Source organism: Malurus melanocephalus, unplaced genomic scaffold (assembly GCF_030028575.1).
Source record: "Malurus melanocephalus ecotype Western Australia unplaced genomic scaffold, MMel_1.1 scaffold_427, whole genome shotgun sequence".
In the NCBI taxonomy this organism is placed as follows: Eukaryota; Metazoa; Chordata; class Aves; order Passeriformes; family Maluridae; genus Malurus; species Malurus melanocephalus.
In genome coordinates, this window is record NW_026623659.1 from 282,020 (window position 1) to 307,858 (window position 25,839).

Consider the following 25,839-nt stretch of genomic DNA (forward strand, 5'->3'; position numbering starts at 1 on the left):
CAAGGACCAGCACAATGGGCTCCCTGCAGTGCTTCTGAAGCTCCCAGGCAGTTTGTACTTCTCACTGCAGGGCTGTGACAAGCATTCACCCTTTCTCCCACATACACTTTATGTAACATCTGGACTTGGGATGCCTCYTCTTGTCATTCAAACTGTCTGCTCTGCTGCTCAGAGCTGAGGTGGCTGGAAAGGTGAGAGGAACAAGAGCTGATATTCTCAACTTGCAGAATTTCTTCTATAAAGAAGGGATTTAGCACATTTGTTGTCTCAGTTTGGATGGAAAGACAAGCAGACAGCAGACACCCATGAGTTTGGAGGGAGTGAATCTGCATGGACAAAGTTGGTGAGACTTGTCCTTGTAACCACCAGAAACACCTGATCTTCCTTCCTGCCTTGCTGAAAGAATCCTTTTGTCGTTTGCCCCGAATGCAGCCATCGCCAGCTCTCATTCCCAAAATAATCASACTTTTGACATTTAAAGGAAGGACTTTGGCAGGTGAGAAACAGCAGAAGAAAAGAATGGCAAAAAGCCATTCTGTGCCAGCCTTCCAGGGAGCAGCGATACGGGGCAGCTACAATCTGTCAGGAAAAAAAGTGGGATGGGAAAAAGGGGAYGTGGGCTGTGTAAAAGGCCACAAAGGCTCAAGGTGTCTGCCTCACTCATCTAACCYGTGAGTGTCTCAAGCAGAGGAGCAAAGTGCTGTCCCTGCTGGTTCCTGGTGGGCAGCAATAAAAGGAGGCGCACAAAGTGATATTTCTCTCTCCCTCCTGCCTTGAGCAGGTGCCAGCAGAAAGCTTTGGCAGCTGCCGAGTGTTGTGCTCTGGGAATTTCTGCAGCACAGAGTGTTGGTCTCACTGCCGCAGTTGGATGACACCAGACCCGTTGGTGACAATGAGCCTCACAAGGAGAAGTGAAGGTGTAAAAACAAGATGAAACCCAAGCTGTGCTCTTTTGCAGGGCAGAAAGCATTTACTGACGTCAAGAGCCGCAGCCCGTTCCATTTGAGGTGCGTGTCGTGCCCAGAATGAATTCAAGAGACCACAAATTCACCTGGAAGATCGATTTCATGGCCCGAGAGTCAGAGCATTWACTCTGCATCACTCAGCTCCCAAACAGCCCCTCTTTTTCCATTTGTGCTGCTCCTCACAGCTGCAGCCACGCCGCCTTTCCCTGCCGAGGCTGGGACAGCTCCGTGTGTCACCCCCTTTCCACCACTGCCCAAAACACCAGAAAGGCAATGAGGGGGAGGATTAGGAGCTGGGAAGGGTTGGGGTGTGGTGTGAGGCCAGGGAGACGAGAGGGCTCCCAGGGCTGGTGTCATCCATGGCCACTGCTGCACCCGCAGCAGATGGGGCAGCGCCTGACTTTTATTCCCAGAGTAAGTAACAAGTGGAAGGATTGCTTTCGGCAGAATGGGATAAGAGCAATGCTAATTACACCTCTCTGCTTTGTTGCCAGTGTCCTTTGTTGATCCAAAAGCTGCAGAGGTCACAGTGGGGCTGATTCCATCTTTGGTGTCACTTTGATGATTTCAGTAGAAACCTAACAGGGGATGCAGGAGGAAATCAGCCAAGGACCTCCAGCAAACTTGAACCCAAGGGGTGAAACAGCCCCGATGTAAAGCCACTTCATCATCCTTGCAGGRAATGGAGCAAATCCCCCTTTGGGAAACACCAAGCCCAGTGTTCCACTCTGCTCACTGTCCYTCATCTGGATGCAGCTCTTTACACATCACCTGGTGCACTTGGCAAAGGGGAACAAAGAAAACACATCCTGTGCAGCCCCTGCTTCATCCAGCTCACCCAGTTAGCCCTGTTCTAAGCCCAGCTCAAACTTTCCACTCCCTGGAGCACAGGAAGAGGCCATCAGCTTGCCCAAACACAAATACCCAAGCACCAAAGCACACCGAGAGCAGCACGAGTTGCAAACAGTTGGGAGAGGGGAAAGTCTTGACTCTTTCTTCCTTCCAGCCCTTCAACCTCCTCAAACACACGGCAAAGCCAACACAGAATACACAGCAACTGGAGGGTGAGGATGAGGATGAGGATGGAGGATGGAGGATGAGGATGAGGATGGAGAATGAGCAAGAACAGCAGCATTTGCAGAGACAGACGCTCAGCAGCCAGAGACGGAGGAGACAAAATCCACCAGGAGCTGGTGCTCGGCATCTCTGCTTGCCCTGCAGCAGTTTCTGAGGCATGAAGGTGCCTGCAAACCCGCTCCCACTGTCCCTGCACCGCAGCTCAGCTCTTCCAGGGCTTTGGGGAGGTGATTGGATCCCTGCACTGCCTTCCTCCAGCACTCCCCCTCTGCAGCTCCTTGTCTGTTGATGCGCCCGCTGTGGGTTTCCAGCTCCTGACAGGGTTAATTGGCAGGCCCAGCGGGGGAAATAAAATGTTTCAGCTGTGGTTGCTTTTTTTTTTTTTTTTTTTTGTCCTTGTTTGCTCATGAGGCTGTGGGAAAGCGCTGGCTCCTGAAGGGTTACAGAGCGAGCACAGCAGGTAGCCTGGCTGCTCCAGATCTCTCCCATTTATTCCTGGCCCCTTCTTGTGCCCCTTCGTGCTGCTCAGGTGCATTTGGCAGGCACACATCCCTGCTCCTCAGACCTGGGGCCACAGGGAGCAGAGGGCACTGGTCAGGATGGGGAGGTGGCCAGGGACCAGGGGGATAAGCCAACGGGCACAGCCCTGGGCACTGAGGGGCATTCTGCACCCAGCAGCGGGGCTTCTGCAGCCTTTTCTCTCTCCCTCTCAGGCTGGGCTTCAGCAGAGACAAAAGCCCCCTCCCAGCTTCTTCTCTGAAAGCACTCTCATTCCTTTTCCATTTTCATCTAAGTTTCCAATGAAGATTTATTACTCTGAGTGATTGCTCTGTCAGCCAAATGAGCAGGGAATAGGAATATCCTTTCTTCTCGCATTCCAGCCACTAGTCCGTTTGGCTCTCAGCAAAAAGAGCAGATTTAGCATGATTTTAGTCCCTTTYTCTCGCAGGTATTATTTATTTCCAGGCTGACAGCATGTGGGAAAACCCATCAAGAATCAGAACCCTGGGGCATGAAGCTGGGTTGTTATTCACCTATTTAAAACCCCGAAGGAACGGGGTGGTCAGTTAAATGTAAGTCATGTGAAATTCCAAGGCAAAGGCTCCCCATCAACACTGAAAAGCAGTCAGATGTGGCACGAGAAGCAACGAACAACAGGCAAAGAGGGCGGTGAGGAGACAGAAATGTCAAAGCAGAAGACAGCAATAGTTCCCATCCTACACTCAAAAAACAGGAATTGTACACAGGATGACAATTGCCAAGGAGATGAAGCATACACGGTTATGCAAAGAGATTTTACTCAAGACCTATGAGATCAAGATTTATTTTTGAAGATTGGTTTATAGGGGTTTTGGGTTTTTTTTTTTTTGTTGTTGTTGTGGTGGTGTTGTTTTGTTGTTTTTTTTCCCCTAGGATTGGTGGGGAGTGGGACATTTTTGGTTTTAATTTTCATTTCTTTGTAACAAGAATATTCCCCAGTCATGCGAGAACGCAGCTGCAGCAGAAACACCACGCYGTACCTGAATGACAAGGACACAAACCCAAATGTAAATAAAAAGAGTACCCAACTAGTCTGATTTTGGTGCCCACCTGTGAGAAATGCAAGTAACAAACAGATTGCATCAAAAAAAAACACCCCTCATGCTGGATTTCTGACATAACTGGTTATATTATTAAAATGGTAATCAGTAAAAAGGGCAATTTCAATCAATCAACTTCATCTCCTAAGGAGAAGCCACAGGAGGGAGAGTGAAAGAGTCAGGAGATCTGGTTGTGCAGATTTAGGCAAATCACTTTGCTCTGTATGCCTGTTCCATTTTCCTTTTATCTCACTAGACTGTGTCCTAGCACTGTGTCATCGTCTAGACAACGCCATTCCATTCCCCCTGTCCTGCATTTTCATCCAAGAGAAAACTGGGAGGGGAAAGGACAGACACCGAGGCTGCACAGCTCTTTACAGAGCCACAAACAGATTCAGGTCCCCATATCTTAACATCCCTAGTCGCCAGTAAATGGCCAGGAAGCCCCTCTGGCAAAATGTTCTTTTTTTCTTTCCTTGTGTTGGTCCAACAGAGAAGGACAAGTTGCTATTCCGTGAGCTGGGGGCTCAGCCCTGCTGATGCTCTGCTCGTGTCAGAGCTTCTGCTCTCAGTTTGCTTTCACAAAATCCAGGAAACGGCATAGAAACGCGATGTTAAAAAAAAAAAAAACCAACAAAAAAAACCCTGTTATTATGGCAGAGCTGAAAACTGATAACTGGGGAAGGTGGGGAGGGAGGGAGGTGATGTGACCAACCCCAGGCCAGGCYGAGAGCAGGTATTGTGACATTGTGACACACAGAGTGACCCCTGCTCCTCAGCTCAGACACAAGGTCCCAAAAGGCCCTCAATCAAAGCAGGATGAAGCATCCTCCCAAGGTCAGCACAGACAGAGCTCACAGAAGGACATGGCATTTTCAGGCACCCATTATCCCAGCAAGGTTTGACCCTCGGGCTGTGCAGGAGCCGTGGGATGGGGCTCCCAAACTGCCCGAGCTACAGAGTGAGCTGGGGAAATAAATGACACAAACAATGTCCCTTCAGGTTCTTCCCTTTCTCTCCATATTATCGTGTCACTGTGCACGTCACCTCGTAATGCTGGGTTATTTATCATCGCCGAGCGCCTGGATTGGCCCCGCCAGAGAAAAATCAAAGAAAGCAGCAGGGGCTGGGGTTTGATGAGRAGGAAACAAATCCTTCCCTTCAAGAGCATGCAAAGTTCTCTGCTGCCCCGTGCACACCCACACACGCAATCCCAGGCTGCTCCTTTCAGCCTCACGCATCCCTGCTCTTCTCCCTTTTCCCCGCTCACATTCGGTGCCTCGTTTCTATGGATTTCTGTGTCAACTCCCTCAAGGATATTCGCTGGAATGGACACATTTACAGGATGACTAACGTTCTGAAAGCAGGTGGTGCTATTATAGTCATACAAAAGCCACCTATTTTTGGTGCCTCGTGCTGTCAGCCTGTTAGGCTCMGCTTTGCTTTGCCTTGTTACTGTACCAACTTCTCGGCACCATCGCTCTGGGCTGCTCCAGTTCCAGCTCTGCCTGTAGGGGCCTGATAGAGGGGCATCTTTGTTCTCTGAAATGGTGGCTTGGAGCTTCTCCACGTAAAGAGAGGCCTGTAAGTTTCTTTTGCTGTCACCTTTCATTTCCTTCGTGAATCTTGAGAAAGTACTTAAGAAAAAGAGTTCTGGTATATGTGCATATCTAATGTATGCGTGCATTCACGCAYATAAATTCTCCTATGCAGAGCAGCAGCCTTAGAGTGAAATGTTAGAAGATGACTGTATTCACTTTATCCTTATGCCCTATTTCAGGTAGTCACTTTGAAAGTCATCAGGTAAATTTTGAGTATKGTCTGCATTCTTCTATTATGCCTGTTTTACATTAACTGTGCTAGTATCTCAGCTTGTATTGGCTGCAAACTCTCAGCCTGTCTCATCTCTCTTCCTGCACATGGTCKTACCTGTCCCTGCACTCCTGGGTTTGGTCAGCAGCACTGCAAGGACGCTGCACTTACCTGCAGCCACAGAGCATCTCTGCCTAAATTCCATCYAAGCACCCAGCACCGAGAAGGAAAGCCAGATGAAACACAAGCACAGAGTTTAAATAAAATAACATTATTAGCGGTCACATTTCCCCAACCTCAGCTCCGAGACCTTACTAAACTAACAGTGAAATGACCAGGAAAAAACACTGTCAGCATGGGGTGGTTTAGAAGTGCCTATAACAGAGCAGGGACCACTGCAGGRAGATCCTGAGGCAGCCCAAAACCACCAGAATCTCCAATGTCCTTTTCACCTTGAAGGGAGAGGCTGGCTTTTCACTTCCAGCTCGGCACTTTGCAAAACCTGGCAGTCTCGACTCCAGCTCCCTCTGCTCCTCATGAAGGCAGAGGAGGGCAGTATAAATCRTGTGTGTGTGCTTCCCAAAGTGGTTTGTGCCAGTCCAGCTCGCGTGCGAGGATTTGCATTCAGAGGGCTCGCAATAAGTACAGAATTATTAATACAGCGTTGCACCCGATGGCTGAGACCCCGCTTGTAACCAGGGGAAAAAACCACCACCCTTCTGCTGTGAAGCATCTAAATGGGAATCAGGCTCAGTCTTGTCTCAGAGCGTAAATGTCCTGACCTGCTGTTCCCTACTTTGTAACACAAATCCAGCTATAATCAATTATGGCTTGAAATGTTCCTTAAACGCAGAGAAAAATCCAAAGCACACGCAAAGGCCTCTGATGGTAACTGATGCGATAAAGCAGCGCAGGAAACTCCTGTTTCTTCAGGCTGATTTTTAAACGCCTCTGCAGGCAGATGCAGTTTCTGTGCTGTGTGCTGCTAACCTTGAGCTGACATTAACAAGTGTATCCAAACTTTCCTTTTCCAGCCAGGACGGGGACCTCTCTGACAGCTGCTGCACATTCCCCTCTCCCCTCATTTCATCACCATTTCTTGGTAATTGATAGAGGTCGAATCGAGATCCCATTGGGATTCACAGTGAAAAACTATTGACATCAACAGGTCAGGAATAGCCAAGAGAGGATTTATATGACAGAGAGCAGGGAACATGAGCGGGAAAAGGCCACCCCAATCTCAGCAGGTGTAAATCAAGATAGCCAGAGATTTACAACAAATAAAGACAAGGCAGTGGGAAAGAAGACAAAAGGGAATAAWAGTGTATTTGTTTAACCAGCTCAGATCAAACACGATCTCCTCAATGTYCTGTGTCCCAGGAAAGCTCGAACCTGGCCAGGTACAACAGGGATGCTCCAAATCCTGGAGCCGCCAGGGCAGTCCGGACAGAGCAGAGAGGCAGAGGGAGAAAAAACCTGCTTTGTTCCCGATTTTAGCAACCATGAGGAAAACATGCCCTGCTCTCMGCCGTGTGGCACGGAGGGACAGCGCGGTCGGAGCCAGAAGAGGGCACTTGAGCTCCAGCAAGCGGGAGATGCTCGGAGCTCCGGCAGGACCRGCCCCGCCCGGCTCACGGCAGCGGGGATGCGACAGCAGGGACCGGGCTGGGGCCCCGAGAGCCGCCACCGAGCGCTGTCCTCGCTGCTTTGGATCCCTCGGGGCTTCCTCGAGTCCCCTCAYGAGCAAAGAGCCGGAGCTGGTGCTCCTGGATCACGCAGGTCCCTCACCTGGGCTCCTCCAGCAATAGGGATTGTGTGCCACTGAAATTCTCTCCTTGATGGAGCGTTTTGTGGTCAGTTCCCCAGACAGACCCTTTGGAGTGCAGTAACCTTTACACTCACTCAGCCTTGCCCCCAGCAGAGGCATTTCTTGAGTCCCTTTCCTTTGCTCAGCTGCCTGCTCTCATCAAACTTACCCAAACTTAATAGTACTGAGAGTTGGTTGAAACAAAAAAAAATAAGGTCAGAAGTTTCGGGGTGACAGTGCAGGAAACACACAGACACACGTGCTGCCCTCCTGGACACAGAGGCGACCTGCTTTACCCAGCTRTGTTCAAAACCAGCCTGGTCTCCCTACAAACCTTACTCACTGAAGCACATAAACTGCTCCCATCCCTCCAGGCACAATGTAATCAGCCATGCCTCATCTCCTCAGAAAACTCCTGACAACAAAATTTCACAGATTATGCAAAACCCGGAATTGCAGGCAAGAGAGGCCAGAAGAGAAGAAGAAAAACAMACTGAATGATACAGCAAGTATGAGAATTTAGGTCTTGCTTTGAAAGCCTTGCTTCTTTTCTGTGGTGTTCCCTATGACAAATATGAAGCCATTTTCTTGAGACAGGCGAGCACAAAGTAATGGCTAATGTATCTGAACCAGCCCATAAACTCCCACTGCATCAACCCAGACCATCTGAGTGGCTGCCTCAGAGTGGTTAGCCCTCTGTTTGCATCCCAAAAGTTTCCAGACACATGAATAAACCGAGCACGGAGAAATCGGGTCTGAAGGTCTGTTTCTCAGATGGATCTGGCAGCTGCCTCGGTTTATTGGCAGCTCATTTATCATCTCAAGAAAAATATTGATGGTCCTAGAGACACCGGCCCTTTCTGYGTCCTGGCTGAAGGAAAGCTGTCCTTCTGGGCAGGCTTTGGAAAGAAAGTCAATGCAATGAAATCTGCTTGGCAGAAATGTGAGGGATTGGGTGCAAAGAGGAATCATTAAGTAAGGAAGAAGGAACAACAGGATGATAACCCTGTTGGCCCAGAAATAGCCCAGCCTCAAATCTTCACAGCACTGCAGCAGGAATATGAGACTGTGAGAGCTCTAACAGGCACAGCCATGGGCGTCCTCTCAAGTGGAGGTATCACTGCTGCACAGAACAGACAAGGAGCCTGGAGCTGTGCTCTGCCAACACAACCAGCCACTGAGCAGACCTGGAGGAAATTCACAGAAACTCTGTGSTAAAAAGGCTTGAAAACAGGCAAAATGAGACTGAAGTACCAGAAACTCTCACCCCTTGGGCTGGCAGCGTCACACAGTCCTGACTCCACACAGGAGTGTTTGCAGCCCAGTTGCCCCTCTTCAAGAAAGAAAGACACCAGGAAGAAAACTGAAGCCTCCAAGCCATTTCCATTCCCTGTTTTGGTTAAACCAACTGCATTCCAGTTGAACAGCACATTTAAGGATTTACTGGAAGTACTATTGAGATCTGTCATAACTGATGTGGTGGGAAGGGATCTCACTTTGCACATGTACCCCCAATATTTCTCCAGCTGAATGGCTGCACAAACCAGCCCAGCATTAGCTTTTGCTACACACGACAATCCCCTGTCCTGCAGATCCTCTTTGCCACATGAGAGGTCTTGAGCAGTTTACATTCATACTGGATTTCTTGAGGGACTGGATGAAGAAAAGATGAATGGATTGTCACCTATTGTTTGGTCTTTTATGGTGTCAGATGTCAGTTGCTGGCTTAATAAGGATTGCCTAGTTTTAGAAAAAAGAAACAACCAGCTGACAGAATCATGAATGCAACCTGACTGTGGGAGCACATTATCCAGAAGTTGGTTTGTTGGGAAGAGGGATCATGACAGAAAGCAAGTATTTGGGATATTGCAATTTTCAAAAATGTAGTCAGTCCAACAGGCATTGGTTGCCAGATTCTTTTAGCCAGATGACCAAAMCCTCCAGACTATGCTGAACAGAAATTCAGTTAATTTAAGGAGTCTTGAATCCCTCCTAAGTATTGGGAAGAAACAACAGGACAGGAGAGCACGCACAGAGTGCTAAGTGCATCAGGAACTGAACACATGATGTTTAGAATCCATACTCTGTTGGTAGGATTTATCCTAAATCACACAACAAATGCCATTGGAATGACCAGAGTTGATTCTCCATTTCTTGGCAAYTCAAACAGTTGAGAAAATGTAACAYGACAAACCAACTCTAGACATGATCACCTGATCTGGTAGCATTTTTCTGCTTATGATGGACAGGGTAAATACTCAGCAAATAACTACATAGGCTATGAGATTTCAAATGTGAAATAAAGGTGGCTGATGGGGTCAGTGGTGCTCCCAGGGTAACAGGTAGGAATCACAAAATAAAGCTTSCAGGCTTAAAACAAACAAGTTATCAGTAAATCAGTAAACTGTGTAAATCCATAATAAGGAGTGTTGTGGATACTAAAAATGAATAAAGGTTCATGGGAGACAAATCCATTGAGTTAGCTCAGATATAATCAAGGTGTGCGTCTTGGTATCTTCTCCAAAGTAAGAAGTGATGAGAGAAAATGGCCTCAGGTTGTGCCAKGRGAGGTTWAGGTTGGATATCAGGAAACAATTCTTTACAGGAAGGGCKGTAAGGCACTGGAACARGCTGCCCAAGGAAGTGGGGAAGTCACTATTCCTTGGAAGAATTAAAAAGATGTGTGGGTGTGGCACTGGAGACATTGTTTAGTGGGGAACTTGTCAATGCTGGGTTAAAGGTGAGACCTGATGACCTTAGAGGTCTTCTCCAATCTAAGTGATTGCACGGTTCTAACATCTCTGGCTCTGGGATCCCCAAAATTCTAATTGCTGGAAGCGGAAGAATATTCAGGGAAAACAGTTACATGGTTATTCTGTTATTGAATTCTTCTCAGGCCCCTTATTGTGACCTCTGCTGGAGACAAGACACTGCAGAGGACTGGTTTTGATCTTTTTTATTTGGCTGCTCTCTTAAGAGACATGAGAGAATCAGACCCACCCTGCTCTTATCAAAACAATGGTTTCTGAACACCAGCTCAAAGCTGCAGGTTAGCTTTGGTTTCTGCCTCRAGACAAATTCAGGCTTTGTTTTTCTGAACCATGGACAAAGTTTCACCTCTAGGTGACAAGAAACACAGCTGGGTTGGGGTGGGTCTGTTCTGGCCTTGGCTTGGATGGCCATTCTCATCACTGTGAACTGAAACCTGACAGGTTTCTGGCCCTTTTTAGSAGAGGTTTGATGGGGAAGATACAATCTGCTTTCCAGAATGCCTCAAGATATCCTTTGTTAGGGTTTGCACAGATGTTAGGGGCAAAAGTGTATAGAGAAAAGGGAAGTGAAGTTTCARCTCACCAGGGGCATGCTCAGAAAGAAAAGATGTTGGATATGTTTCCTGTGACTTTCATGCCTACTGTCCTCTGGTTTCTAACAATAGACATGCAGCTGTCCCTACCAGAGAGATTAATTGTGGTCTCTCTGCTCATTCAGCTGGCTATTTTTCATGRAACTCATAGGAATGTAATATCTCAGAGACCTTTATCACTGTCAAATTCAGCTGCARTTGGTCAAGCAGCTGAGAAAGACAGACACACAGACAGAAAGAGGCTTGTTTCTTTGCAGAGTTTCMAAAAAAACATCCCTGATGCCCTTTCAGAATGTTGGTTTTTGGGGCTAAAGAAGTAATAGTTAAAAATCTGCTCCCATCCTAGAATTCCCTTTAATGAACAATAAGTTCTACTGAGCCTTTAGGTAGAAAAATGTGAAAGAAAGAACAGAGTTCTTGAGTTCTAATAACCACTCTCCTCAGACATTTCCACAAATTGTTAATATTTTTTAAGCCCTGCTCTCCATTGCCTTTCAGATTAGCCTTGCCCTTTCCTTTGCACTTAAGTTTAGCAAGTGTTACTAATAGGAATTTAACATTTACCAAAGAATTATTTTAACTACGGATCTAATAGCATTTGTATGGTGTTCTGAGCACCCAAAAGCCTCATATCAGCTCTATACATTTCATTTTGTCGAAGTTGCTTCTAAGAAAAAGGAAAAATACAAGTTTATGGAAAAGCAAGTTCGTAAGAGAGGCTTTCAAACCTGGGAAATCTGGTTCCAAGGAAGATAGCAGCAGTGTCTGTAGAGAGCTTTCCCTTCTTTTTACTATCCACAACCCTGGAATCACTCATGTGATCAACTTCACCTTCCAACCATGCAGCAAAGCATCACTTGTGCTTGGTCTAAGTTTTTTTTTTTCCTGTCTACAAAAGAAATGCTAATAGAAAAATGTAATGATGATTACGATTAACTGGCAAATTGTATGGGTTTTTTTGTTGTTGTTTGTTTTGGGTTTTTTGGGGTTTTTTTGTGGGTTTTTTTTAATATACTGCCATCAAAACCTTTCTGAATAAGAGAGTTTTATTCGTGCAGGCCAAGAATCATTGACAGCTCGAGTGGAAAGTACCAATGAGGATTTCAGTCGGTAAAACCTCAGTGAAGTTTGGCACCAGTAGCATTCAGTGTCTCAACAGAGGCCCCARAGGCTGCATTGGGTGAGATCAGTTTTAGAGCTGGGCTTGTGAGGATTTGTCTTCCCATGTCACTGGACACAGCCCTACCTGTGCCAGCACTGAGCTGAGGAGCCCTGGTGGGATGCAGGGATGGTGTTTTCATGTGTGTCTCCAAGATGCTGGTGCTCCAGCTGTCCACAAGGTCCCTGTTCCTGGATACAGTTGTAAATATTGACAGCTCTCAARTCAACCTGTCCAAATCCCCTAGGCCAGGCTCACAGCTACTCAACTCTTCCTGCTCTAGAAAGAAGGAAACTCCTGTACCCATGTCCAAAATTGACTTGAGAGCATTTCTATAAATCTGTGTATGCATCCTGCTTACATTCTCATCCCACAACCCCATCTGTTCTCTCCCCTGTACCCTGGTATCCCTAGGAAAGAAATCTGTGCACAAGAGGAAGGAAAAGGTAACTGGAATCTTATGGTTAAATGGAATAATTTTGAAGATGTCTTTCAAGACTACATTTAAGGAAAAAAACTTTCTTTAAAAGGAAAAAAAAACACCTTTATAATACACTTTTCCCTTTTATAGMACCTTTCATCTGAGGCTATCAAAGCACTTTGAGACACAGATCCTAAGAAATCCATTACAAAAGTTTTCCATATTCCTAAATTGACTGTAGTCATTTCCCTTAATTTCCATTTCTCTGCTGATCCTCCCAGACAGTGTTTGTGTGGATTGATGCAGTCAGTGCTACAGGCAGCTAGATAAACAAATCTGCATAGAAATATGAACTCTCTCCCACACACAGCCTCTCCTACAGCAGAGAAGGGTTTTTGTACAGCATTGTCCACTCCATTGAAGCCTCTGAGAGAACGAGGTGAGCACTGTGTAGTGCTTTGTACTTTCATTCCACKGCACTTCATTAAACAGACTTTTGCTGTTTCTTAATTTTCTTTGAGCGGGTCCCACTGTATATACCCGATATGAACAAACACACAGATTCCTTCTGGGTATGAGCCAACAGCTGCAACCCTGAAAAATATCAGCTTCTTATATCATTAACTGAGTTTCCATGGTGCCCTGGGGCAGAGATATTGATGCTTGACAGCATTATCACTATAAAGTAACTTTACAACTCTATAATTTAACTCTATGCTTCCAGTAATATTAAGAGCATTTGAAATTGTGGCTGTAAACCTTGACACTTACACACAGACTGGGGAGCTGAAAAGAGGATTTTGTTTCCTCTCCTCCAAACCAGCCCTGAACGTGGTACTAAGAAACAACCAGATACTGGAGAGAAGATGTGCAAGGAGGGGAAAATCTGCAGGATTAGGATTAATGGCACCTCTTGCAACACACAGAAAAGRAACCTGTTTCTGTGAGTTTAGCAGAAGAAGGATGGAGGTGTAGACCTCTGGATGCCTTTCCCTGAATATGTGCCTGATTTACTTTGAAATCATCTTGGCAAGAAGCTCTAACTGAAGTTCAAACATAAGCCACAGTGGATAACCTCTGCAGAGCTCCCTCAGCTTTATCAGCACMGCTTTTCATACCTCATTGGCTTTCACTAGTAATGTTGCCTTTACTGGCTGGGAATGAACCTGCAARGGCCATAATCTGTCTCATGAGGATCTTCTCTTAAGGATATCACTAACAGAGATAGGAGGATCAGGACAGGCGGCTGCCAAAAAAAGAAATGTAAAAAAGCCCAAAATAACCAAGTACATTTGCCCTAGGGGACTGGCAGGTACATGAAGCTCTAAAAGTTATAGATGCTTTTACTGGAATTGTAGTTTGCATACAGATTTCTTTTCCCCAGGACAGGCATTTACTGAGATCCAAGTACTCTTTAAAAGGAATCTGGATGTAACAAATGACTGTTTCCCCCGGGGATTTAACTTCTCAAGTCCCCAGTCAAGCAGCAGGCAGATATTCTCCTTAAAGTTAAGAATAAGAATGAACCCAGTGGGCCCACCAGTGTGAGAGTCCAGGATGTCAGCTCCTTTTAGGCATCTGAAGAGATTCCAGTTAATTCAAGCTTCCATTCTGTGGCTGTAGCCACATAAATTCATCTTTATGCCCACAAACAAGRAACACAGTTCAGCAGTGCACCTTTGGATGGGGTTCTTCTCCACCTGGAGGAAGCTTGCAATTAAGATTAAAATACACACAAAAAGCTATGGACATGCTGACAATCGTGGTGCCCACCCATCTCGATGATTATTCTCCCCCACAGCTTCCAAGCTACAATCACACCAGTTCCTGCCATCGTTTCTGCCTTCCTGCCTCGTGGCTGGACTTTGGCAGAGTAAAACCTTTCATTCTCCGTTATGGGCTGCCTGCTTTGCAGCAAGTTCAAACACTCTAAAAAATGAACCCAATAGATTTTAAAGCTGTTGCTGTGAGAGTGCTTTGCTGGCTGCTCTCAGGTCAGGCTGTGCTGGCTGCTGCTCACAGCTGTAGTGGGATGGTGGAAAGCAGCAGTTCTGGGTGTGCTGTCAGAGCTGGGGATTCATCCTGCCTGCCCCTCTTTTATCCCTCATTCCCTGCCCAGCTCTGAGCTGGTGTGAGTTGAGACAGCTCAGCAGCTGAGCTGCTGGTGGGGAGTGTTGCAGAGCAGTTTACAAGCCCCATGTCATAAGCCCTGTAAATGCCTAGTAAAACATGGAATTTAATGGAAGCATATCAGCTCGTTTTAAAGCTCCTTCACCCGGTGCTGAGCAAACCGTTCGTAGTGCTGCCTTTTTTAATCAGTTACCACCAAATGTGTGCATGTGTGAGAAGGGTTTTAAACATTTCTCTGTCCACTTCCAGGTGAGTAACAGACAAGCCTGCAATCCTCTTATTATGCCTCCAAACAGAGTCTGTCTGCTGTTATCTGCAGCACGTATTATCTATTGTGGGGTTTTCGGCAGAGCTCACAGAACATTAAATATAGAACATTCCAGGTGTCAACCTCTAAGTTCTGAACCAATTAACTTAGAACACATTCAGCCATATTGGAGTAATTTAAAACTGATTTCCATTTATAATGATACATTCCCACCCTTTTTTTTTTCCTTACTGAAAACTTACACTAACAATTTAAGAATTCAAACACTTAGACCGAAAGCCTGTCTTCCATTTTCCTACATGTAAGGTAGCCACATATCTTAAAAATTACAAAATATGTTTCAGTCACACCGGTCTGGACAAAATGCATAATCTCACCCAATATAAAAATATACCTATTACAGTYTCACACAGAGGTTTGTATGGATCACAGAGTTAGCATGTAAAACCTGGAGAACATGAAGAGATAAAAAACCCACCAACAAACCTAATCCACTTCTATAATGGCATGAAAGGGAGTAGTACTGAGATTTTATTTGCCACAAATGCTGTAAAGAAAAGAAGCTGACAGGTATCATTACATGTCACCAGAGCAAACACAGAGCTATTCAGAGTTTGTTCAATTTTCCTGTCAACAGGAACAATATCAGCTAAATTAATACTTTGCAGAATCTGCAGAACCTAATTTATTTCACTAAAAGAAGCCAGTATGGCTAGTTCTGGATGTGTGATCTGCTTTGCAGTCTCTCTTCATGGTCATGGGTGCCCTCAATTTGAGGCTGAATCTTGGTCTGCAGTTCTTAATCCAGCAGTAGAAGCTTTGAACAATCCTTGCCTCCCTGATCTTATTTCCTTTGAAAGGAAAAGGGAAAGGGAGAAAGGAGAAAAAGGAAAGCAAAAAGGAAAAGGAGAAGAGAAAAGGAGAAAAGGAGAAAAGGAGAAAAGGAGAAAAGGAGAAAAGGAGAAAAGGAGAATGAGAAAAGGAAAAGGGGAAAGGGAAGGGAAAGGGAAAGGGAAAGGGAAAGGGAAAGGGAAAGGGAAAGGGAAAGGGAAAGGGAAAGGGAAAGGGAAAGGAACACACACTCCAGTAATATCACAATGGCATGAACAAAGCCCTAAGAAATACAACTTTAAAGGCAGATTTCCAGAACATTTACCCTATCAGTTCACAGTTCTTGGGCTCACTGTATTTCCTTCATTTATTTGCTTGAGTTGCTGCCTGCACGTAACTAGACAGTTAATAGAAACAGCCCTGTCCTTGGAGGCCAATATGAGCTGACTGCCTGTGTCTTTGGTTCAGCTCCATTAAAAAATCCGAGCATTAATTAATCACTGACTTGCAAATAGCTTGGAAGGGCTGTTCAGGCTAAATTGGAACGTTCTGCAATTGTTTTACTTTCGGTCACAGGCACTTCAGCAATGTGAAACCTCCTCCCCTGCCAGGATAGGATGTGCATAAATCCAGGGACAACTCCTGTGTTAGATCAGACTGGTCTAGAGACTATTTCAAGCAGCTCCATTTCTTTCACTAACTAGAAAACTGCACATGTGARGAAGAGCTGTCATAGGCAGTACTCTGGGTAGAATTCCTCCATTGAAAAGGAAATAATGAAACCTTCCAGGGTGAAATACCAGAGGACCATACTCCATGGGCAAAGAGCCTCCCCTGCTTGCTGTCTGCYAGGCCAATCAAAACCTGCTTATCTCCTCCTTTTTTTTACTCAGCTGARTGAAACTCTAGCTGCAGAAACCAAACTGCTGCTTGAGCTTTCCATGAGCCAACTCTGATGAGGACCTTGGAGTTTTCTGAGCCTGTTTTCTGTGCTCCAGCTGCTGATGGGATAAATGGAGAATGGAGCATCTCTGCCTGCAGGAGGCAGGGCAAGCCAAGCAAATGGAATTGTTGGATCCACAAGTGAAAMCTCTGCAATGTGAAGCACAGACCAGAAATCTTTATGGCAAAGGAAACTAAACCAGTGTGATCTACGAGTCATGAAGAAAAACACAGCCAAGGGAATCATGATCTCATGGGTATAGGGGCTCTTTCCACTCCTCAAGACTGTAAAAACTGGTCTTGATAAATAAGGAAGAAAAAATAAGCAGCTGTCAGCACAATAAGCACAAAGTGAGGAAGAAAATTAGAGGTGAAAATAATGCACCTCTAGGTTCTTGAAACACCAAAATACCAACTTAAGAAAATAAACACCTAAACCTAACAGTAAGGACATTTTTTTCCACAATGACAAGATATATTACATTTATGTATGTTGCAAGCAGCTTTTCCTTCAGTTAACTTCACCGGGTAAAAAAATTCAAATGCTCAAGCCTGGTAAGTCACTTCAAWATATTTATCCCCCTCCTTCCCCCAAATTTCACTTTCAGTGGACAAGTCAAACCAGAAAACCCCAAATGACAAACAATTCCTTTCCCTGCTCCCCGTTTCCCACTCTAATTCCCACACAGACAGCCCATATACATGGATGGTAAAGAGTTATGTCTCCTATGAAAACTTCTCCCTTGTTACACCCAACTTCCAAAATGCAGTGRAAAGGTAAATAGGCAATCACAGCTAATCTTTCTCCCTCTGCAGTGTTTCTAAACCTATGGAAATTTCAAAAGCTGCCAAGATAGAATGACAAAATGAAATAACACACCCAAGCTTGAAGWATGGGCACTGGCTGTTTGATTGAGCATGGTGACAAAAAGAAAAAGAAAAACATAAAAGCAGATCATAAGACCAGTCAGAACAATTCTACAAATTGCTGATACATTGAGATAGCCAGATGGATATGTGTTTTTTGAGGAATGAGACACTGCTTCTATTTGAGCACTCAAAAATGCCAACAACTTTGATGGTTTTGTTTTCACAATTTGACTTCCATTTCTTTGTCAGCTGGCACTGAAGATTTTTCCTCGAGGCAGCTGCAGAACCTAAATGGATCCTTTTGGCTGCAGTTCAAAGGCAGAGAAGATATTTTAACTCAGTACCAAAGATGCACTCTCAACTTGTCATTAAAACAATAGAACAAACACARGGATAATGAGAGAATAAGGAGAGAAATGAAGAAAGAAATGGAAGTGTGTGGAAGGGAATGGATCACAGGCTCTCCAGGACCAGCTCCTGTAACAAGTGTGTGAGACAATCTCCTACAAGAGGGAAATGGCTTATTTGATCTAATGCCTTTCTCTTCTTGAATTTCCACGGTACGGAGAATCAATATGAGGGAAATTAAAGCATCAGGAGCAGACTCACATTTCCACCTGTGCCGTCCCATCTCAGCAAACTCTCATGGAGACAGAAGCGTTTACCTTAAGCGCCTGGGCCACGTGTGCAGCAGGAGGAGGATGGATTTTGGAAGGATACAGGCTTCCTCGGTGTAGGGCACGGCAGCAGCGCTCCCACCCAGGATGTAGCTGTAGAATGAGACCTCCAGGGTGTAGCAGTAGGATGTGTCGTTCAGGAGCCCGCCCAGGAAACGCCGGCCCGTCCCGGCTTTCACAGCGTCCCTGTTGAACGACGTGCTGGACTGCAGGAGAGAGACACGGGGAGAGGTCAGGAGTGGGGCAAGGGAAGGAGTGTCCTGACAGAGAAAGCAGATTCACCCACAATGCCAAATCTCACTCAGATGGACAAATCTCACCCAGATGGCCAAATCTCAGACACATTGCCAAATCTCACCCAGATGACCAAATCTCAGCCAGATGGTCAAATCTCAGCCATATGGCCAAATCTCAGCCACACCATATGAGACCACACCTTTTCTTGATCATGGCCTGGAGGGGAAGCACAGTTCTGCACACAGGCTATAAATAATGCCTCACAGACCATCACAAAATCCATCTTGGTTTGCTGTTAATATCAGCTTTTCTCCTTCCATTCTGGATAACACAAAGCAAGGCTGAAAGCCAGCCTTGCAGATGCCCCATGCTCAGAAGTTAAGCTGTGCTGTTACTGGGAGATTGGATTCCTTCGTYTCTGCTGCATTCCCCTGGATCATAACCGTTCCCCCCACCCCTTCACCTGGACTCTTAATCAAAGCAGAAGCACAGTGGCATTTATTTTTGGTGAAACTTTCTCACCTAAGACATTTGACTGGTTCTTAAATTAGGTCGCAGAAATTTCCACTTCACTAACTTAAATGTTAACGGGGTGTTGCTCTCTGGGTGGAAAAATCTACCTCACTATTCTGCAGCATTAGCAGCACAGTATAAAAGGCAGTATTTTGTGCTGTTACTGAGGATCTGGCTTTAAGAACCCTACAGCTTTATGACTATTCATTTSAGGGGTGGAGGGGAGGACTCCAAGTATTTCCATAAATGAGTTTTAGCTCTCYTTTGAAGGCATGACATCTGGAGACTAAAGGGCAGCTCATCTTCAGGTTGATTGAAGTCTCAGAGCTTGTTCCTACCAGCTAGACAGAAAAATGGATTCTGATTTCATTTTGATTTTCAGACTCTATTCAGAAACCTCRTAACCATTAGACTGAGCCAATCTGGGCTCAGCACAAACTAGTGACAACCACAAAAAAAATGATCCAACTTGGATCTGTTGTATRAAAGGTCATAATATCTCCTGCTGTAAGAATTTTATGTTGTCAGTGAAACACAAAGGACCCTTAACACAGCTCATTGTTCAGTCATTGTGCCCATGGTGAATTCTTTGAGCTGTCCAGTGTCCTCATGTGGAACCTTAGGGCTGCTACCTTTTCTTGCAAATAAAATGTGAATATTTATGAAGTCCACCGCCTACCAAAACTAGGAAAATAAAATTTCCTTTGTTTTTTAAGAAATGCATGCAAKGGCCCAAAATGCTAAACTTTTCTAGACTGAGAAAATCAGGCTAACACAGAAATGAGCAGCAATTCTTGATGAGTAGTACATACAAAGAGAGATAAACAGTGGAAATACATGTGGGTTTATTAACATTCTGAATGTCTTGAGGTTTCTCTCATGTTGCAAAAAGGAAGGTTTTCCAGGTCAATTAGAAYAAAATGGAATTGTGTTTCTTATTAGCATTAAACATAAGTGGTTCCAAATGCAACTTGTTGCCTTTGTGGTAACGTAATATTTACCTTTGTGGTCATTTGTACAAAGAATGCATTCTGCTATGTAAATTTCATGTAATTTCTGCCAAATTACATGGCAGAAGCCTGCAGGTTATTCTGAATACCTGTGGGACAGGGCAGGAAAGCACTTATAAGTAATGTTGGGAAAATTAACTGTTAATTTGATAAAAGGGGTAAAATACTTAAAGAGATCTACAAGAGGGAATGTTCTACAAAAGAAACCTTCAAAAGGCTACTGAGATCCTGAAACTGCGGGGAGCTTTCTCCTCAGTTAAATTTTGGGAACACAAAGGAAGATGACCATGCTCTGGGGATTGCTTCCTGAGCCAAGTGAACGTGAACTTTGGTGGATGGTGCTTCATGTTCAAACAAACGCCTGCAGTGGAACTTGTGGTACTGAAAGCATCAGCTGCTGCTGGAKCCAGCTCAAAGGAGCAGGACAACAAACGGGCCAGGACAGGATATTGGGGTTTGTGTGCAAAAACATCACTCACAAGGGACTGAGCTTCTTCTGACACTCTATTTGGCACAGGAAAAACAAGGAAAATGTGGGAGGAAGTGACTCAGGGAAGRCATTAGGGACAGAAGTATTTCAGTGAGTAGGAGACTCAGCTACTGATATGGAACATTTGTGAAGATTATGGGATCTCATCAACTATGTTTAAAAACAAATTGGACAAGTATCTGCTGAGTGTAGCTCGTGTCTTTGGGATACAGTTTGCACATGAGGTCCTCTTCCTATTTCCCATTATTTTAATCAGGCTAGCAGAAAGTTATGAGTGGAATTCCTAATGGATCATTCTTGAGATAAATCTTACATAATAYTTTCATCACAGTTCTTGGCACGGTAAAGGAGGACCATGCCAACAAAATTTGCTGATGACACACTGTGGAATGAATCATCATTATGGAGGAGGTTCTGAATATCATACAAACGAAAAAGCAGTGGGATGACTTTGAGGGCCAGAGCGATTGTAGTCAGATGAAACTCAGCCACACAARTGCCAGGTCATGCACTGAAGCATAATAATAATAAAAAAAAATCTGCTATAGGCTAAAACCTTGTCAGCTGGAAGTATATGAAGAGAGAGTCTGATATGTTACTTCACTGAAGTGATTTTTACTTTCTAGCAGAAGTTAAATCTAGTTACTGGCAAAATTATACTTGTATTTCAAAAGTGAAGCATAAGYAGTTTAAATATTTTCAATAAGGTTTTGTAAATGGTAAAGAAAACCCCCAAAACAACAAAATTCAGAACTTTCCAGCCTGAATTTTTATAATGGGATTCTGTGGGCCTTGGGGCTTTAGGTTTTGTTTTGTAGGGTTTTCTTTCCTTTTTCTTTTAGTGTTTATGGGTGTTTGTTTAACAGAAGAGTTCAGTTTCATCTGTGCAAAATTACTTGAAATGGCAATGCCTTTAATAAAATCCTTCATTTGTTTGCCAAGTGGTACTGCATTTCCAGGAATAAAAAGCTGAACTTCCATTCCRGTGCACAAATGTAGATTTTGAAGGTTACCATTGTCCTCATTTTGAAAAAAAAAAAAATCTGATGGCGTTGACCAACTTGTTGTCTTGAGTAAAAAGTGTAATCTCTCATTTGCCTCAAGAAACTTGGGGTAGAACCTGACAAATTAATGTTTTGAAACAGCAGCTTGGGCCTGACTCTAGTACAAATCTTATAAGCCAAAATGTGATTTGGTATTTTAGCAGAGGAAAAGAAAATTACAGATTTAAAAAAAAAAATAAATTAGGTAATGACCAGAAAGAGCAGCAGGTCCTAGCTGAGTCCAACCTTCTGCTCACTGTTTTAGGTCAAGATAAATGAAAAGAGGAAAAAAAAGAGAAAACATCAGGCAAAACTTTGCTCTTCACCACAGTTGATCTTGGAGTTTTGCCCATGCACATTTATTTAATCAAACCCTAATCCGGGGAAAAAAGGGGTGGGGGTGACAAGAGAGGGGCAAGAACACAGRGAAAGTTGTCTGCAAACGATCCTCTTGCTTTTCTGGGAGAATCTATTTCCCTGAACCCCTTGCAAAGCTGCACTGAAGTCATCATTAAACAAATGCACTGAGCAGGCACAGCAGGAGAACAGCTAAACAAATATTTATTTCTCCAAGGCTGAAGCGCATGGGAGTGTTAACAACAGCAGCAGCAGTGAGAAGCACAGTCTGGAGGGTGGGGGGAACACCAAAGACTTTGAAGTTCTTAAATAGTGATATTTGTATAAAATCAACAGTAATGCATTATTAAAACACACAGATACATTAAAGCTCACAGAAGGACTTTGCTTCCCAGCTGGTGTGAGAAAATTCAGTGAACAAATAGCTATCCACAGAATTGGAAACTGCCAAGCAATCCAGCGTTAAAAGAGCAGAGAAGGAAGGGTGAAGGACTCCCTCACTTTCTGGTGGGAAGGARCTCACCAGAAAACCAGATTTCAGACACATTTGGGAGCCCCAAAGTGTGCTGAGGCTCCCTCTACACCTCAGGCATTAGTGGCAGCTTCCCCTGGCCTCYCTACCAGATTTCACTCCTCCTCCCCACGCTGTGCTGGATGTGGAACTGTGGGASCAGTTTCCCCACTGGGAATGGCAGGGAACAGCTGGGCAGTGCAAAGACATTTGTGAACCAGCTGGACCCGATTCAGACTTTGCAGCAGACAAAGATGGGTGGAAGGAAATGGGAAAGGAAAAAGAATTGCATGTAAATTCTTTCTGGAGTTGTTTCAAAGCAGGAAAAAAAAAAAAAAAACAAAAAACCCTCCTGCTAACAACGGCTGGAATGAATGCCCTGGGCAGGCCATGCTCACAAATCAGGCAGGGAACTGATTGCCTCTGAATGYCTGTATCAGCCACAGGAGAGGTCCAAAAAGCAGAGAGGGAGAAGAGCACATTTCTCACCCATCTGAGACTGAATCTGCCCCAGTAAACCCTTTGTAGCTCGGAGAGATTGGAATCTGAGTGKTCCTTYGTGSTGRGACCTCCTTTTCAGTAGAAGAAGGGATGACAAGAAGGGATGAAATGTCAAGCAGRTTGTGTCCAGCCAGTGATGGATGGGAGCTTCATTCTGCCTTTCACTGATGGCAGGACAAAGSGACTTTCTCATCCAGAACCTGCTGGGGAATGAATCTTTGGCATYTTCTGAAGCTGCTCAACACATTAAGAATAAATGAATGACCACAGTGCAAGTGAGACCTTGGCAGGCTCCTAACATGGGAACTGGGGTATGGACTGTACATAATTTCTGATCAACCCTAAGGTGTTCCTGCAACCCAGCAAAACCAGAAAAAAAAAGGGGAAAAATACTCAGAAAATTGCCAGCCAGGCAGAAATCTAGTCACAGACTTTGACAGAACGCAGAAGATGAATTTCTGGCAAAGCAAGGTCCAGGGAGGCTCCTGAAAACCAGGAGAGAGATTTTAGCAGCTGCTTGCATCTCCTGCAACACAACTGATTATGGATGTGCCTGTGGAAGGAAGTTGGAAACTGCATATATCTTCAAAAACCTGAGCTCTAGTGTGTACATGATTGTCTCCCAGAAGATCTTTTCTCCTCACAAACAAGGTATCTGCATGAAAGTCAGAATAAAGAGAGCTTCCCTAAAGTTGCTGATATATATATAGATGATACAGGAAGTGTTCTACAAAAGAATGCAGCATGTACAACTGCTCAAAAATCTGAGAATTAGGTTGGAAATCCTTCCTGGAGAAAAGCAGAGACAAAAACACTGAGAGGATTTATAATCAGAGAATGGTTTTATATTACAACACATAATTAAAAATATGCTGGGTCAGTCTATGCCATTTCCATAGCTGTGTTTCACAACTACTCCTAAAAACCCCACTCCAAACCCAGAAAAGCTGCCCACATTTTGCTCATTCCATAGTTAAGAAATGAACACTTCACCTACTGGGGAAAATTTGGATTATGCATAAAAGTTTTTTCCTGAACTTCATTGATCAACACCAGCAATGGCCAAATGTAATCAGGACTCATTTACAGCCTCASCAGAGCTGTCTGCTGATGCTGCTCTCAGAGATGAAGAGAAAGATTTTTCCCCAAAGCAGGTCTGACCTCTATGAGCTCTCAACTCACTGCCCCAGCATGGGAAAAAAAGTGAAGATATAAAAGTTAGTAGTTAGTGCTCTAGAAAAAAGGAATGACACACTTGTCAMCAAGAAAGAATAGACGTGCCTTGGGAAATGACTGGAACCCAGACAGTGCCAAATCCATCTCAGAGAGCAGYTTTATGGTATCAGCTATAACTCACTCACTCTGGTTTTCTAGAATGCTTTACTGAAGTCTGCAAAAGTTCRGCAGAAAGCACAGAAAYGCACTGGCTTTGCAATCTTTGCCASAGAAGGCTGCAAACAGATATATTACAAACTGTGGCACTTCTGCTTGCCCCTCCAAGGAAGGTTTAAATGAGTGCAAGTGGCAGCTTGCTTTCCCTGTGTGGATAGAGCTGATTCCTGCCATGATGTGTCCAGCTGTCACTGCTTTGACCCTGCCATTCTTGCAGCTGAGAGCCCACCAAAATGTCTTACAAGCAAAACTTGCCTCCTTACTTCGCTGCAAGCACTGAGCAAACTTCTCACTTTAAAAGCCAACTGAACCCTCTCATCATGCCCACCTCTCACCAGCTCCATTAACTCTATTAATAAACCGGAAACTAGATGTGTTTTGGGTTTTGGAAATTTTTTTTGTGATAGACTATCAGCTCCATGCCAACTGGGTCTGGAGATTTGGAAATCATGAGTTTTGGGGAGGCTGCTACCAGGCAGGCTTCTTCCAGTTTATCTGACAAGATAAATCAGCACAAATCCCCAAAGCAGCCAGCTGATCTGAAGGAGGCAGCAGGAAAAGAGGAAGGATTCTGGGAGCAGAGGTGTGATGAAATGGGAACAGAGCTCAGAATTGCTCCATGATCCATCTCACCTTGCAGCTTAGCYGTGCTTCTGATGCACAGGAAGAAAACCTATTTAATCTCAAAATCAATTGTGACTACTGAAATCTGGGAGGTTTAGAAAAGTTCAGGATGATTTCAAAGAGGAATTCCRTTGTTTGAAGCTTTTCCAGATCCCTAAGGAACAGGCAGATTGGACTGATATTCCTGTGACTAGAGCTCACTCACTCTCACAGACGGCTCTGCAGCTGACAGCGTTTTGTTTCATAACTTCTGAGCCTGGTAGGAAACACTGAGGTGGGCAGCAAAGTTTGGGTTTAGCTGGGGAATATTCTCTGATCTAGAGTCTGATTTGCAGAAAGGCATGCAGAAARATCTGAACAGTTTGACCTGCCCCAAGAATGTGAGAATGCCTAAACCTGAAGACCAAATAGCCTTGACTCCTAAAAGATTTTTAACTATTCTACTCCCTGTCTCTTTTTGCCTTCTCCCTCCTGCTCAGTGGAAAGCAGAGAGCAATCACCCTTTCTCAGAGGTAGCATCAYGCTGTAGGAGTGCCATGAGCACAACCTGCCAAGCACCACATTCTCAGGCTTTGGAGAGCAATTCTCCTCAGAGAAATAACAGTTTAAAGGTACATTGTCACCACACACACATCTGCTCCCTGAGGGGCTTCATTATCCCTGTAATGTGCACTGAAGACACACCAGATCTTTCCCCCTCCCCAGCCCTCCCAAGTGTCTTTCAGTCATGCCTGCTTAAGTTGGCTGATAAAAAACACATATTTGCATGGTCATTAGCAGAGAGGTTGGAAGGGGGGAGTTTATAAGCTCTCAGTTTATGCCTCAAGACCAAAAGTACCAAATTAGTTCTTTTTTTTTTTTTTTTTTTTTTTAGAAATTCCACAGCTAGAAAAGGAGCTGGCTTTCACGCTCCGGGGTTTCAGCTGTTCACCTGCGAGAAGCACAATAGCTGCACTTTTCATTGCTCATTAATATCCCTGCTCTGCTGTACAGCWCCAGGACTGATGGAGGTGTCTGTCCCTTGCACCAGTTATACCAGTGCAGGGATTTGCCCCTGTGTTTCCCATTCCCTAGAATCTTTCCCTACATGCACCCAAATTGATTGCACTCCCCGTTTCCTGCTCTGGAGTTGTTTATTGAGCTCACCGGCTTTAGCACGGAGCTGACACTGGAACCCAAACCAAACGAGGGGAGAGAGCTCCTTAAACATCACCTGCAGCCAAAGAGAGCACGGTGGAGATGGCCTGAGACCTTCACA

General features: G+C 44.7%; 1 protein-coding gene across 1 annotated transcript in view; it reads right to left on the reverse strand.

Moving 5' to 3' along the window:
* The window catches only part of LOC130581694 (cytosolic carboxypeptidase 6-like), a 137,040-nt gene that overhangs the window by 57,890 nt on the left and 53,311 nt on the right, over positions 1-25,839 (reverse strand). The window contains exon 3 of the mRNA XM_057379949.1: positions 17,947-18,109. Coding sequence (XP_057235932.1) covers positions 17,947-18,109 — 163 coding nt within the window. The remainder of the gene's footprint in view (positions 1-17,946; positions 18,110-25,839) is intronic.